Source organism: Monodelphis domestica, chromosome 6 (genome assembly GCF_027887165.1).
Source record: "Monodelphis domestica isolate mMonDom1 chromosome 6, mMonDom1.pri, whole genome shotgun sequence".
Taxonomy (NCBI): Eukaryota; Metazoa; Chordata; class Mammalia; order Didelphimorphia; family Didelphidae; genus Monodelphis; species Monodelphis domestica.
In genome coordinates, this window is record NC_077232.1 from 149,439,661 (window position 1) to 149,453,218 (window position 13,558).

Below are 13,558 nucleotides of genomic sequence, written 5' to 3' on the forward strand. Positions count from 1 at the left end.
TTGCCTCAGTTTCCTTATCTGTAAAGTGGTCTGGAGAAGGGAATGGTAAACCATCCCACTAGCTTTACCAAGAAAATCCCAGATGGGTTTATGAAAAGTTGGATATGACTGAAAAATGACTGAGCAACAACCATAAAAATTAAAACAACTGGACAACAAAGCAACAATTATTTTCTTGTGGGGAGGACACTAGCAGTGGAAAGGTTTTTAAACTTTTATTGAGTTAAATGACTTTCTAATGAAATGAGTTGCAGTCGTGGAAAGAGATTTCAAAAAATTAGTTACCTTATTGGGGTGCAATCATAAGATACTATTCCCCTCTTTCCCACTGCATTAAAAAATGTATATGTGTATACACATATAAAAAGAGAAACACATAAAATGTAAATTTTCTTTCCATATGATCTATACATTAAAAGAAACAGACACCCAAATGCATGTTATTGATAAATAATTCTATCTATGGTTTACATAGATGGGGAAAATCAACAAAAGACACTTCAAAGGAAGTCACGTTCAAATACAGGCACCAAATATCTTTCCATTGACTCCTGTTTTCAAAATTATAGTTGAAATCTGGTGAGACAGCTGCTAACATCGCCAGAGAGCTTGCTGAGCAGACGAGAAATCAGTTGAATGCTGGGGATATCACCTACTCAGTCCGTGCAATGGATCAACTGGTAGGCTTATTGGATGTTCAGCTGCGAAACCTAACTCCTGGTGGAAAAGACAGTGCTGCACGTAGTTTAAACAAGGTAAGCAGTGAAGGTGAAGAATGAGGGATGAAGCAAAGTCAAAACACGGGATTCTTTCCATTTTGGTAAATAAATAGTTTCTTTCATTGAAGTCAGGGTATGTCAAATATTATCAACATGATTTAGTGATATAATTTACAATAATTATATTCTTTTCCATTTGGTCAAGACCACTCTAAAATTACTTAAAATGAAAAGAAAAAGTTAACTACTTTATATACTACTTTAAAGTTATATTTCTCATTTCATGAAATTGAATTATCTTTTAAACTTAACATAGTTGGGAAGGTAAACATGAATGAATGTCATTTAGAATCAAATTAAAATATTTTTTCATCAATCGCTTCACTTACTTAAGTAATATTAAAATTAATAAGCAATGCAAGTAACAAGTGAACATCCTAATCATCCAAAGGCAAGTAGTAATAAAAGAAAGACTAAAAAAGAAAATGGTCTCTCTATAAGCCCTGAATCAGTGGTAGTTAATCTTAAGTAGAACATATGAAGATTTGAAAGTTTTTACAGACATATATAATGTATACACATATGCATACATGTATTATATATAAAATATATAAATAAATGTATATAATCTCCTTGTTTAAAGTTTTTTCCTTTAAAATATGTGAAGAATTTTATATTTTCTTTCTAGTATGTTCCATAATGTTTGGATTTTATATTTATGAAGACTTTGCATCATTAACATTTTAAAAGTATGCCTAGCTTTAATATTATCATTATTAATATTACTACATGATCAGTATTTTCTAGTGGATGTCAAAAAAATCTATAGCTTTAAAAATGTGTTTGTAAGTAAAGGTATTTTGTATGGCCAGGCAAATGCTAGGTATGGAAAAAATATAATTTATTTAAACTATATAATCTTGTAAGTTCAATAAACAGTCCTCCTGGTAAAAGTATATCAGATTTGCTCCCTTCAGATGTGATGTGTTCACTGACTAGTGCACATAAAGTAGTAGAAGGGGAAAAAATTATTAATACCAAATTTTGGATACTAGAAGATAATAACAGTCTTGCTATTTAAGAAAACTAGAAATTGGCAACAACAGACTGAAGTCTCAACTGTGGAATTCCCAAAGATAAATGTACCTCTTTAGAATGAAAAATGGCCGAGCAGGATGGTTCTTCAACTCACTATTATTCAGTGCCATATTGAAGGAAAGGTTTCATCAAGAGAGGAGGAAATAAAGATTAATTGCTCACCACAGTACAACCAGATAATTTTATGACAAATAATGTTTGTGTTGCAAAGTCAGCCTCAGAAGACAAATACCATTAATGTCCTTAACATAGATGATTATTATTAGTTTATTCTCTGTTAAGCATCAAGATTTTTTTAAATTTGTTTTGTTTTTAAGATAGCCAATGTCTTTATAGTATATAACCTAAAGAAGTCTATAGAAACTGTGAATGCTGGAAATTTAATGTACTATTATTGCCCAGGCTGATTTGATGCTATTAATGAATATTGCTGCCAGCAATTGTTATGATAATATACTGGAAGTAGTCATTCGTATTAATGTTACATATCCATAACATGACTTGTTACAGAAATACCACTTATCTTTATTTAAAAAGATGTTGATGTCTGACAATATCAGGTAAAGCTGGCAATTAATGTCACATTCTAACTGGCTCCAGCTAATCAGCTTTCCTATTCTGAATATCAAATAACGACATAACAGGCAAATTCTCATTTGTGAAGCTTTTTTTATGCTCTCCTCCTTTTCCATTTGGCTCTTTTCAGTTGTGTGATACAGTTTGTCATACATCAATCTGCATGATGAAGCTAAACAGTTGAGGATCCTGAAGTTGTGCACATGCTTGCTGGCTTGCTCTCATTTCTTGTGGTCTCCACAGCTCCCTTAAGCAATTGCATCCTATTAGGTTTGCAAAGTCAACTCAGTACAAATCAATTGTATTCTGCTTTGAAATTCCAGAGTGTATGGAGGGAGGAAGGCCTGCAAAATAGTGATTCAAGTCATTGATCCAAGTGACAGCCCCCTTAATTTACTTGCACTCATTCTTTAGAGAAGCAACTGCTCTATGAGCAGTTAAGAATGCATGAATTAAAGTGGGAAGAAGTACTTAGAACACAAAAGACATCAGAGAAGCTGCTTCTTAAGGCTTAATGATTTGTTCCTTCAATAATCTGGGCTTCTTAGGAATTGGAGAAATAAGGGTAAATGAGGAAGGAAGGAGTAACTGACCAAGATTTTTATTTGATTCTTTTGCTGCTCACATAGCATCCCTTATGTTTTAATTTTACTATTAAAATTAATTGATATAAAAAAGTTGGCTTTAATATTCTTTCCAGAAAAATGTCAACCTCTATGCCCTAAGTATATTTCTTATCAAAGTTTCTAAAATCATATTTAATTCTTTTTTTAGTAGAAGGATTAGAAGAAATAGTCAATGCAGTATTAGAACTAGAAATCAGGGCTTTCAACCTAAAATGGCTTGTCTATGTTTGTCTTCATGGTCACATTGTCATTATCAGATATCCATTTTACATCTGTAAAATTGTTTTCATTTGCTGTACAGATAGTATATGTAGTTCCCATGTAGAATAGGGTGTACATATGAGCTCAGAGTTTAGAAGGCACATTGTGTGTATGTGTGTGTGTGTGTGTGTGTGTGTGTATTCTATAGGATAAACACCAGCTATCTGAGAAATGAACTTCAAACATTTGACATAATTTGTTCCACTCTGATTTCATTTGTTCTCTGTAATTCATCACTAACTTCTAACTGTAATGAAATGTATAACTTCAAACTAATAATAATCACTTATTTTACTAAGACCTACTAATATGTTGCAAGATTTCTTGACATAGTTAATATCTTGTCACTAACCGATTTTTAGCTTGAATCATTTTGAAAGGATTCCTCGCCATCATTTGCTAAAGCATTGCTATACTTTGCTGCTGCTTAGCTGTCATACTCTTCTAGAAAGTAGTTCACAATAAATAAATTTTGTGTAGATGTGTTCTTTTTAAATTTTTCTTGGTTTCTTCTATCACTAACTTATTTTTTCTATTCTGTGTTTAACCTGCTGTCTTTATGGAATCAGCTTCAGAAAAGAGAGCGCTCTTGCAGAGCCTATGTCCAGGTACTTTCAGTGTTTTTATAAATATGTTAAATTGTTGAATTGTCTTTGGTGTTAGTCTTGTCTATTTGCAGCTGATAAAATATATGCTAATGTGTAAAGACTACAACCTAGTAAACCTAGAGTGGCTTTGAAAGGGAAAAATATAAGGTATTTCAAAGAGACTTGTAATATAAACAGGTTTGAAGGGAGGAGTGGGGAAGACTGTATTGTGTAAAACAGAGATATCCAGAATAAAAGGAAGATGAAATCAGAAATGGGAGGACTGACACACTTATGCTGTGAGGTGAGTTGGGATACTTATTCCAAGGAATGAATTTTTCAGAGAGATGGGGTTGGAATTAGATTCATTCAACAGATATTTATTGAATAGCATATATGGGAAATGTACATGATATAAGCAATCAGAGAAGATAGTAACAGAAAATAATAGGCATTTATTTATATAGTGCTTTTTAAAGTTTTGCAGAGCACCTTATTAAATATTAGTTCATTTTATCCTCACAACAAATCCTGGGTGGTTGTCACTATTATTATACTCCTTTTATAGATAAGGTAAGTGAAGTAGGCAGAGATAAGTGACTTACCCAGTGTCACAAAACTCATAAGTCTCTGAAGCCAAATTTGGAGTCATGTTTTCTGATACCAGATCCAAAATTCTATACAGTGTACTACCCAGCTACCTAAATAAATATAATTCAAGCACCAAATATCCTATGGCCCTGTCTAAATTTGAAGTAGATTGTTCTTGATCTCTTAATTTTCAATGCTCATCTCTCTTTATGATAAAGCACTATAATTTCCATAACTAGAAGAAGTGTGTATATATTTGCATTGTTCATACACAGACACATATAAACACATATATACAGATATATGCATATATACATATCTGTGTAGTTATGAATGTATGTATGTATAAACATGGGAAATCTGGATAATAACAAAAGGGTTACTTTGTGAATTGTTCTCAGAAAATGCTAAATCTGTATAATTCCCCATTAAAGAAACATTCCCTTGCTTCCTTAAATTCCCTCCAGATTCTTCTTTTCAAGTTTCTCATGTTTTGGCTTAACCTTTAGTGTTATATAATTGCATGTGTAAAGAGAAGAGAACCAATTTTATTCAGTATAGTTAGGATATTAACATACTTTTCCTTATTACAGTGTGACCATATTTGATATTTTTAATATGAAAGGCAACAAAATCATTGAAATGTCAATCTTATTTTTCTTTTAATCTCTATCTTCTTTCTCTTTTATTATTTTTCCCCTTCCTTCTTTCTAATGTAACCCAGGAGTCAGATCTGAAGCCTTTATACTAGGAAGTTTGTGATATAGATAATTTAAGAAATCTATAAAGTGAAAATATTTAAGATTTTGGAGTATTTGTAGGCTGTCAGAAACTGGTTTTCATCACGAACAATTGTCTATAAGAAATTCATAGATCATTTGGTCCTTGACTTTATTTTCCAATATTTTTATTTAAAATATTTTTAGTGTCATTTACCATTAATGTGTTTGGTTCAGTATTATATATGTATTGAAGACATGTTAAGTAATTAAACTTACAGGCTCTAAAATCTGTGGAGTACATGGTCATTCAAACATGAGTCACTAATGGAAAATAAACAACATAATTTATTAAGTGGCTACTTTCCTGATTCTGTAAATGATTATGAATAAACATTTATACTATTTACTAAACATCTGACAAAATGAAATAAAGACAGTATATTCGTGAAGAGGAAGTCCCATGTTTACTAGTAGGTATAGGTTTTATTACTTTTTTTGTTGAACATGATTTCATAAAAATACAGAATTAATAATATAAGCAATTTACATCTTAAAATAGAGAAACATATGTTTATAAAATTGATTTCTTACTTCAGATTATTTCACACCTTGAACTAGTCTACAATTCAAGCATAAAAATAACCTTAATTACATAATAAAGGATATACATATACTTTTAACTAAAGTGAAAATTAAGGCATTAATTTAAAGGTGGGAATAAGCAATGATAATTGAAGTTTATTTTTGACACTTAAATACATAATATTCAAGAATTCAGTATCAAATTTGCAAATTTGTAGGTCCATTATTTAAACCATCTTTTATAGTCTGAAATCAGGAATACATCTTTGTGCGTTCAAGTTTGGTTTAGACTCTAGTTATGTGACTCTGGGCAAGTCACTTAACCCTCTTTGCTTTAGTTTCCTTATAAATAAAATGAGCTGGAGAAGGAAATGGCAAACCACTCCAATATTTTTTTTTGCTAAGAAAACCCCAGATGAGGTCATGAAGAGTTAGACATGACTGAGAAAGCACAACACTATTACAATTGTCTAGCTTTTCTTAATGACACAGATTTAGGGAAAAGAAATGGCGGTAAAAACCAAACTAGTTAATATGAATATTATGGATGATGGTAAATATAATTCTGCCTTGGAGCATTTTTCAGACAGCAGAAATTTATTATTATCTGACTTAATTAAATATCACTAACATGCCTTAGGCACATTCTTTGAGTTGTGTCTTATTGTGGAAGAGAGACTTTTATACAAGGGAATACAAAGGGACTTTATATCTTTAAATCTATTGAAAAGCAAACACATGATGTTGGTGGAAAAGTAATCTTTTGTCTAAGATGACTCATAAGCATTAAATGTTATGCTGTGTAAGTATGATAAATAGGTGCTTGAGAGTTCATGGGTTTCTCACATGAGTGAATGTTTTTGTTACATTTTAAATGAGAAATGGGGAATAGGTTATCCTACTGAAGACAATTGACCCATGGGAGAATTTTAAAATCATTCAAGTGAAATAAGGAAATACTCAGCAATCTGACTTAGTTGTGAAGGTTCCTTTCCACAGACCCCGCACCCCAATTCTTGTATTTTAAAATATAGAAGTATAAATGGTTAAAATTATTTTTTTCATTTAGGAATTGAACATATAAAAATATGAGTGCACAAATATTTTAATTACTTGATTCAAAAAAGATTTATCAAGTCCTTAGTATATGGATGGTACTATATTTTTTATCTACTTAAAATAGATATAATTTATCAGTGTGGGTACCTCTTCCACTCCTAATCATACATATACTCCTTGTCGGTGTCTTTACCAAAGTTCTCCATACAAAGCTTCTTTGAGCTCTTTTGGTATTTCTTAGATATATGTGCAACCTCCAAATTATCCATCTCTCACTCCAACAAAATGGAAAACACATTTGCATTTGTGGTATAGTAGAAAGAAACCCATATACTCGGATTCTTGATATCTATATGAACTTGCTAAAGTCATTTCACTGCTCATAGCCTGAGCTATCCCATATGCAAAAGGAGGGTATCAGCTAATAAAACAAAATTTCAATAAGTGTCTGCCTAGTAGCATTTCCCATTTAGGTTTTATGGAAGTTGCTAGGTTAACAAATACAAAACATAAAACACCCCCTAACCATAAGTAGTATATACATCCTAAAAAAGAGAACAGGGTATACACATATGAGGTATAAACAAAATGGGTATATGAGTAAGTATATAGAAAAAGATAGCTTGGCCATGCATTTGTTTTTGGGAGAACCAAGAAAGCCTTCATGTAGAAAGTGATATTTGATCTGAATTTTGAAGGAAAGTAGGAATCCCAAGAGGCAGTGGTAGAGAGGGAATCCATTACACATGGAAACATGGTAAGGAGATGAAGTATTATCTGTGAACAGAAAAAAAAAAAAGATCATTTAGAAAGACCATGAAATACTTGAAGAGGAATAATGTGTAACAAGATAGGAAAGTTAGGAAGAAGGTAGGTGATTGAGACCTACACATGCCATAGAAAGGAATTTATATTTCATCCCAAAGGTAATAGGAAGCCACTGAAGATTATTGAATGGGAGGAGGCGGGAGACTTAATAAAATATGTGCTTTTTGGACAGTCCCTTTAGTGGCTATGTAAAGGGAAGGATTGGAGTGAGAAGAGATTTCAAGGAGGAAGAACAATTAGAAAACAATTAGAAAGAACAATCTAGACAAAAATAATAAAGACATGGGCAATAGATTTGTAAGGGGAAAGTAGTAACTATCTGTGGAATGTGTGTGAATTAGTAGACAAGGATAACATCCAAGAAGTATGCCTGGATGACTGGAAGAATAGTAATCCTTTGTATGGAAGAAGAGATGTTTGAGAGTAGAGATGATTTAGAGGCAAAGATCATAAGCTCTGTTTGGGACGTGTTTAGTTTGAGATGTCTACAGGACACTACTTTTAAATAAGAGATAAGGAGTTGGTAATGTGAAATTGCAATTCAAGAGTGAGACTATAGCTGTATCTGGGTATCAGCTGCTTGGAGAGGATAATTATACTCATAGGAAATAATAAGGTGACCAAATGGCAGAGTATAAAGAGAAAATTTAAATAGTTCAGACTAAGAAATTTCTGATGCTCCTACTTTTAAATCCAATGATTTTGTGACTGTATCAGCAGAGATTGTGATCTATTGACTTGCAACTATGTAGTCTTGCGAGGAAAATAATATATAACATGTAATATACAAATAGTAATATATATAGGTTTGTACATATGTGTGTGTACAAATATATTGATAGACTAACCATCTGGTTATCTTAATTGGATAGCATAATATTTTTTAGCCACTTTGGTTTTTATTCTGGAGGTTAAATAATTGTCTTCTGAATTACAGTGAATTTCACTGAGGAAGCATTATAGTGTTACTGAGCTCAGTAATTTTAATATGATGTCATCTTTGGATAGCAACATTTGGAAAATCTTGTCATCTAGAGGTAGATTGTCTAGTTGGGCTTTGAAAAAGATATACATGATACTGATGAATGTTTTATATAAGCGTATACCCTAATAATACCCTATATAAGCGTAAACCCTGGTTTATACTAGGTTTTATGTTAATACTCATAAGAACAAAGAATAATTTCTCCTCTAATTATATCTGTAATAGAATATTAATTTAGGGTGGACATATACTTTATTTGAAGAGGGATTAGGAAGTTAGTATTTTGCCTTGGGGGGTGGAATCAATAAACTATAGACACAATAGAATCTTATATTCTCTTAATTTCTCAGTTTTGTTTGTGAATATCTGGTTCTGATTGGAAAATTGTCCCTGAAAGTCTACATTTCCTTTTTTGTATTTTTATAAAGTATATCCTTGATTGATCAGTGAACTTTTCTCTTGCATATTTTGTTGAAATGAAAAAAGCCCATGGGTTTGTAATTACTGATGCATGATGTGTTCTTGTTTAGTTCTCTTTTTCTCTGTCTCTATCTCTATCTCTCTGTCTTTCTCCCTCCACCTCCCTCTTTTCTCCTCCCTTTCTTCTTGGCCCAGAAGTTATTTATTGGCTGAAATAGTTTCTGAGCTCTATATGTTACTGTTTTTATATGACAGTTTTCCATCTCTTGAACGTCTTTAAAAAATGGCAATAGGTTTATGTTTTTTTAACTTTACCATTTTCCAATTTTTTAGTCCATAGTTAGTTTAAACATGCCAGGTTGCTTTTGTCATAATCATACATAGTGTCTTCTTTACATCTTGATCCTTAATTCTAATTTGTTATTGATTAAAACCTTTGATCTATCCAGTAGATAAGAAAACACAGGCATCTGTTTTTTTTAAGTATTTAATTTCATTTTTTCAATTAACATTTCTTTTCTCTCACTATTGACTTGCCTCCAATTGAAAAGGAAAAAAAAGAAAACAAATATCTGTCTAAAAACATACATAGTTAAGCAAATTTGACATTATACATGTCAAAATATGTCTTTCATTCTTCAGCTTAAATCTGTCATCTCTGTGTCCATTCATTAAAAAAAAAAAATTAAGCATCTTAATGTGCCAGACATTGTGCTAAGTGCTAGAGATACAAAAATAAAAAAGCAAAAAACAGCCCCTGTCTATAAGGTACTTAAAATCTAAGAGGGGAAACAACATGTAAGAAAATGTTTATACAAAACAAACTACATATAAGGTAGATAGGAATTAACAGGGAGACAGTACTGAAATTAAGGGGGTGGGAAAGGCTCCTTGTAGGAAGTAAGATTTTAATTAGGATTTAGTACAAGTCAGAGAGGTCAGTAGTGGGAGGGGAGAAGAATAAGTATTACAGACATGAGGGAATGCCAGAGAGAATTCCCAGAGCTGAGAGACAGAAAGGATGGAGAATTTTACTATGACTTTCATAGAATAAATATTATTTGTCTTTCTGTGATTACCAAGTAATAGAAGTACATTTTGGATTCTCTCTTAAGAGAGAAATGAAATTAACTAGAGACTAATTTAAGCAGTTAATCTTAACAATACTGGTATAACTGAAATTAGTGACATGGCATCAATGACTAGTCTATGGTTTTAGAAGCATATATTTTATGCAAAACCAACTAGATAGATTAAGGTGTTGGGTGTGTGTGGCAAAAGAGACGTTTTTTTTTTTTAATTTAATGGGACAGCTGGGTGACTCCATGGATTGAAAGTCAGGCCCAGAGATGGGAGGTCCTAGGTTCAAATCTGACCTCAGACACTTCCTAGCTATGTGACCCTGGGCAAGTCACTTGACCCCCATTGCCTAGCCCTTACCACTCTTCTGCCTTGGAGCCAATACACGATATTGACTCCAAGAAGGAAGGTAAGGGTTTAAAAAAAAAAACGAAGTATACTCTGAGAAGGGATACTATCCACATCCAGAGAAAGCACTGTGGAAGTAGAAACAGAGAAGAAAAACAACTTCTTGATCACATGAGTTAATGGGGATATGATTGGGGATGTAGACTCTAAATGATCACCCTAGTGTGAATATCAATAATATGGAAATAGGTCTTGATCAATGACACATGTAAAACCCAGTGGACTTGAGCATTGACTATGGGAGAAGGTGGAAGGAGGGGAGGGAAAGAACATGAATCATGTAACCATGGAAAATTTTTCTTAATCAATTAAATAAAATTTAAAAAAAAGAAAGTGTACTCTGGGAAAATAAAAAAACTATACTCTGAGGAAACATTTTGGAGTATATTTGGGTGAATAATAATAGAGGCTTAAACGTAGTTTCATTAGATGATACTACAGATTACCTTAAGAGAAAAATAGATGAAGAATTCAGGAAATAAATCTGAAGCCTATAATTTAGAAATGATATAATAGTGATGAGGACTTCAGTTACCTGGATATACACTACAACTCTTAACAAAAATAAGTAAACTAATAATTTCCTGCCTTGTTTTATTAATCTGTTCAAGGAAAAATGAGTGGTAGGTAAAAAAAAAAAAACAACTTAGCTAGTCTATAGAAAGATTCTATTGGCCTTTGAAGGTGTCTCCCAATTTAATTAATGGTGGAAGTTGGGGCAGGCTAAAAGGAGAGCAACCGCTCAAAAAAGGAAAAATAGATTTTAAGGGGAGAAAGTACTTTGAAGTATTCTGCAGAGAATCAAGTTCAAGAGGGACCAACAGATCTTGTCCAACAAGGATGTGTCCTGATGTGGAATATGGAAAAGAGAATTCCCTAAATAATTGATCCAATCATGGGGTTTGTATAGTAGAAAATAATCTATAGATTTTATTTCAGAGGACTAGACAGATCAAGAGGTAGATTAAAAAGCTAAAACAAATAAACCAAAAAGCTAATCAAATAATCAACAACTTTAGCAAAGTTGCAGGATACAAAATAAACCCACATAAATCATCAGCATTTCTATATATCTCCAACCCAGTTCAGCAGCAAGAATTAGAAAGAGAAATTCCACTTAAAGTCACCCTAGACAATATAAAATACTTAGGAATCTATCTGCCAAGACAAACACAGGAACTATATGAACACAACTACAAAACACTCTCCACACAATTAAAAATAGATCTTAACAATTGGAAAAACATTGATTGCTCATGGGTGGGATGAGCTAACATAATAAAAATGATCATCCTACCCAAACTTATCTATCTATTTAGTGCCATACCCATTGAACTACCAAAAAACTATTATACTGAATTAGAGAAAACCATAACAAAGTTCATTTGGAAGAACAAAGGATCAAGGATATCCAGAGAAATAATGAAAAAAAATACAAAGGAAGGTGTCCTTGCAGTCCCAGATCTCAAACTATATTACAAAGCAGCAGTCATCAAAACAATTTGGTACTGGCTAAGAGACAGAAAGGAGGATCAGTGGAATAGACTTGGGGTAAATGACCTCAGCAAGAAAGTCTATGACAAACCCAAAGACCCCAACTTTTGGGACAAAAATCCAGTATTTGATAAAAACTGCTGGGAAAATTGGAAGACAGTGTGGGAGAGATTAGATTTGGATCAATACCTCATACCCTACACCAAGATAAACTCAGAATGGGTGAATGACTTGAATATAAAGAAGGAAACTCTAAGTAGATTAGGTGAACACAGAATAGTATACAAGTCAGACCGTTAGGAAGGGAAAGATTTTAAAACCAATCAAGAGTCACAAAATGCAAAATAAATAATTTTGACTACATCAAATTAAAAAGTTTTTGTACAAACAAAACCAATGTAACTAAAATTAGAAGGAAAGCAACAAATTGGGAAACAATCTTCATAACAAAAACCTCTGACAAAGGTCTAATTACTCAAATTTATATAGAGCTAAACCAGTTGTACAAAAAATCAAGCCATTCTCCAATTGAAAAATGGGCAAGGGACACAAATAGGCAATTTTCAGTTAAAAAAATCAAAACTATTAATAAGCACATGAAAAAGTGTTCTAAATCTCATATAATCAGAGAGATGCAAATCAAAACAACTCTGAGGTATCACACCTCACACCTAGCAGATTGGTCAACATGACAGCAAAGGAAAGTAATGAATGCTGGAGGGGATGTGGCAAAGTAGGCACATTAATGCATTGCTGGTGGAGTTGTGAATTAATCCAACCATTCTGGAGGGCAATTTGGAACTATGCCCAAATGGCGATAAAAGACTGTCTGCCCTTTGATCTAGCCATAACACTGCTGGGTTTGTACCCCAAAGAGATAATAAGGAAAAAGACTTGTACAAGAATATTCATAGCTGCACTCTTTGTGGTGGCCAAAAATTGGAAAATGAGGGGATGCCCTTCAATTGGAGAATGGCTGAACAAATTGTGGTATATGTTGGTGATGGAATACTATTGTGCTAAAAGGAATACTAAAGTGGAGGAATTCCATGGAGACTGGAACAACCTCTGGGAAGTGATGCAGAGGGAAAGGAGCAGAACCAGTAAAACATTGTATACAGAGTCTAATACACTGTGGTACAATTGAATGTAATGGACTTCTCCATTAGTGTCAATGCAGTGTCCCTGAACAATCTGCAGGGATCTGCGAGAAAAAAAACTATCCTCAAGCAGAGGACAAACTGAGGGAGTAAAAACACCAAGGAAAAGCAACTGCTTGACTACAGAGGTTGAGGGGACATGATTGAGGGGAGACGCTAAATGAGCACCCTAATGCAAATACCAACAACAAGGAAATGGGTTCAGAGCAAGGACACATGTGATACCCAGATGAATCACATGTTGCCTAGGGAAGGGGTGACGGGGGAGGGAAAGGAGGAGGGGGAGGAAAAGAAAATGATCTGTTTCCAATGAATAATGTATGAAAATGACCAAATAAAATAATGTTTTAAAAACTAAAAAA

At 32.9% G+C, this 13,558-nt stretch overlaps 1 protein-coding gene across 12 annotated transcripts in view; it reads left to right on the forward strand.

The window, feature by feature from the left end:
* ADGRL3 (adhesion G protein-coupled receptor L3) overlaps window positions 1-13,558 on the forward strand; it is a 982,472-nt gene that overhangs the window by 786,437 nt on the left and 182,477 nt on the right. For 9 of the 12 annotated variants that reach the window (XM_056802666.1, XM_056802677.1, XM_056802672.1 and 6 more), the window contains 2 exons: window positions 570-755; window positions 3,850-3,888. In XM_056802666.1, coding sequence (XP_056658644.1) covers window positions 570-755; window positions 3,850-3,888 — 225 coding nt within the window. The remainder of the gene's footprint in view (window positions 1-569; window positions 756-3,849; window positions 3,889-13,558) is intronic. The other 3 variants (XM_056802675.1, XM_056802670.1, XM_056802676.1) reach the window with 1 other exon arrangement.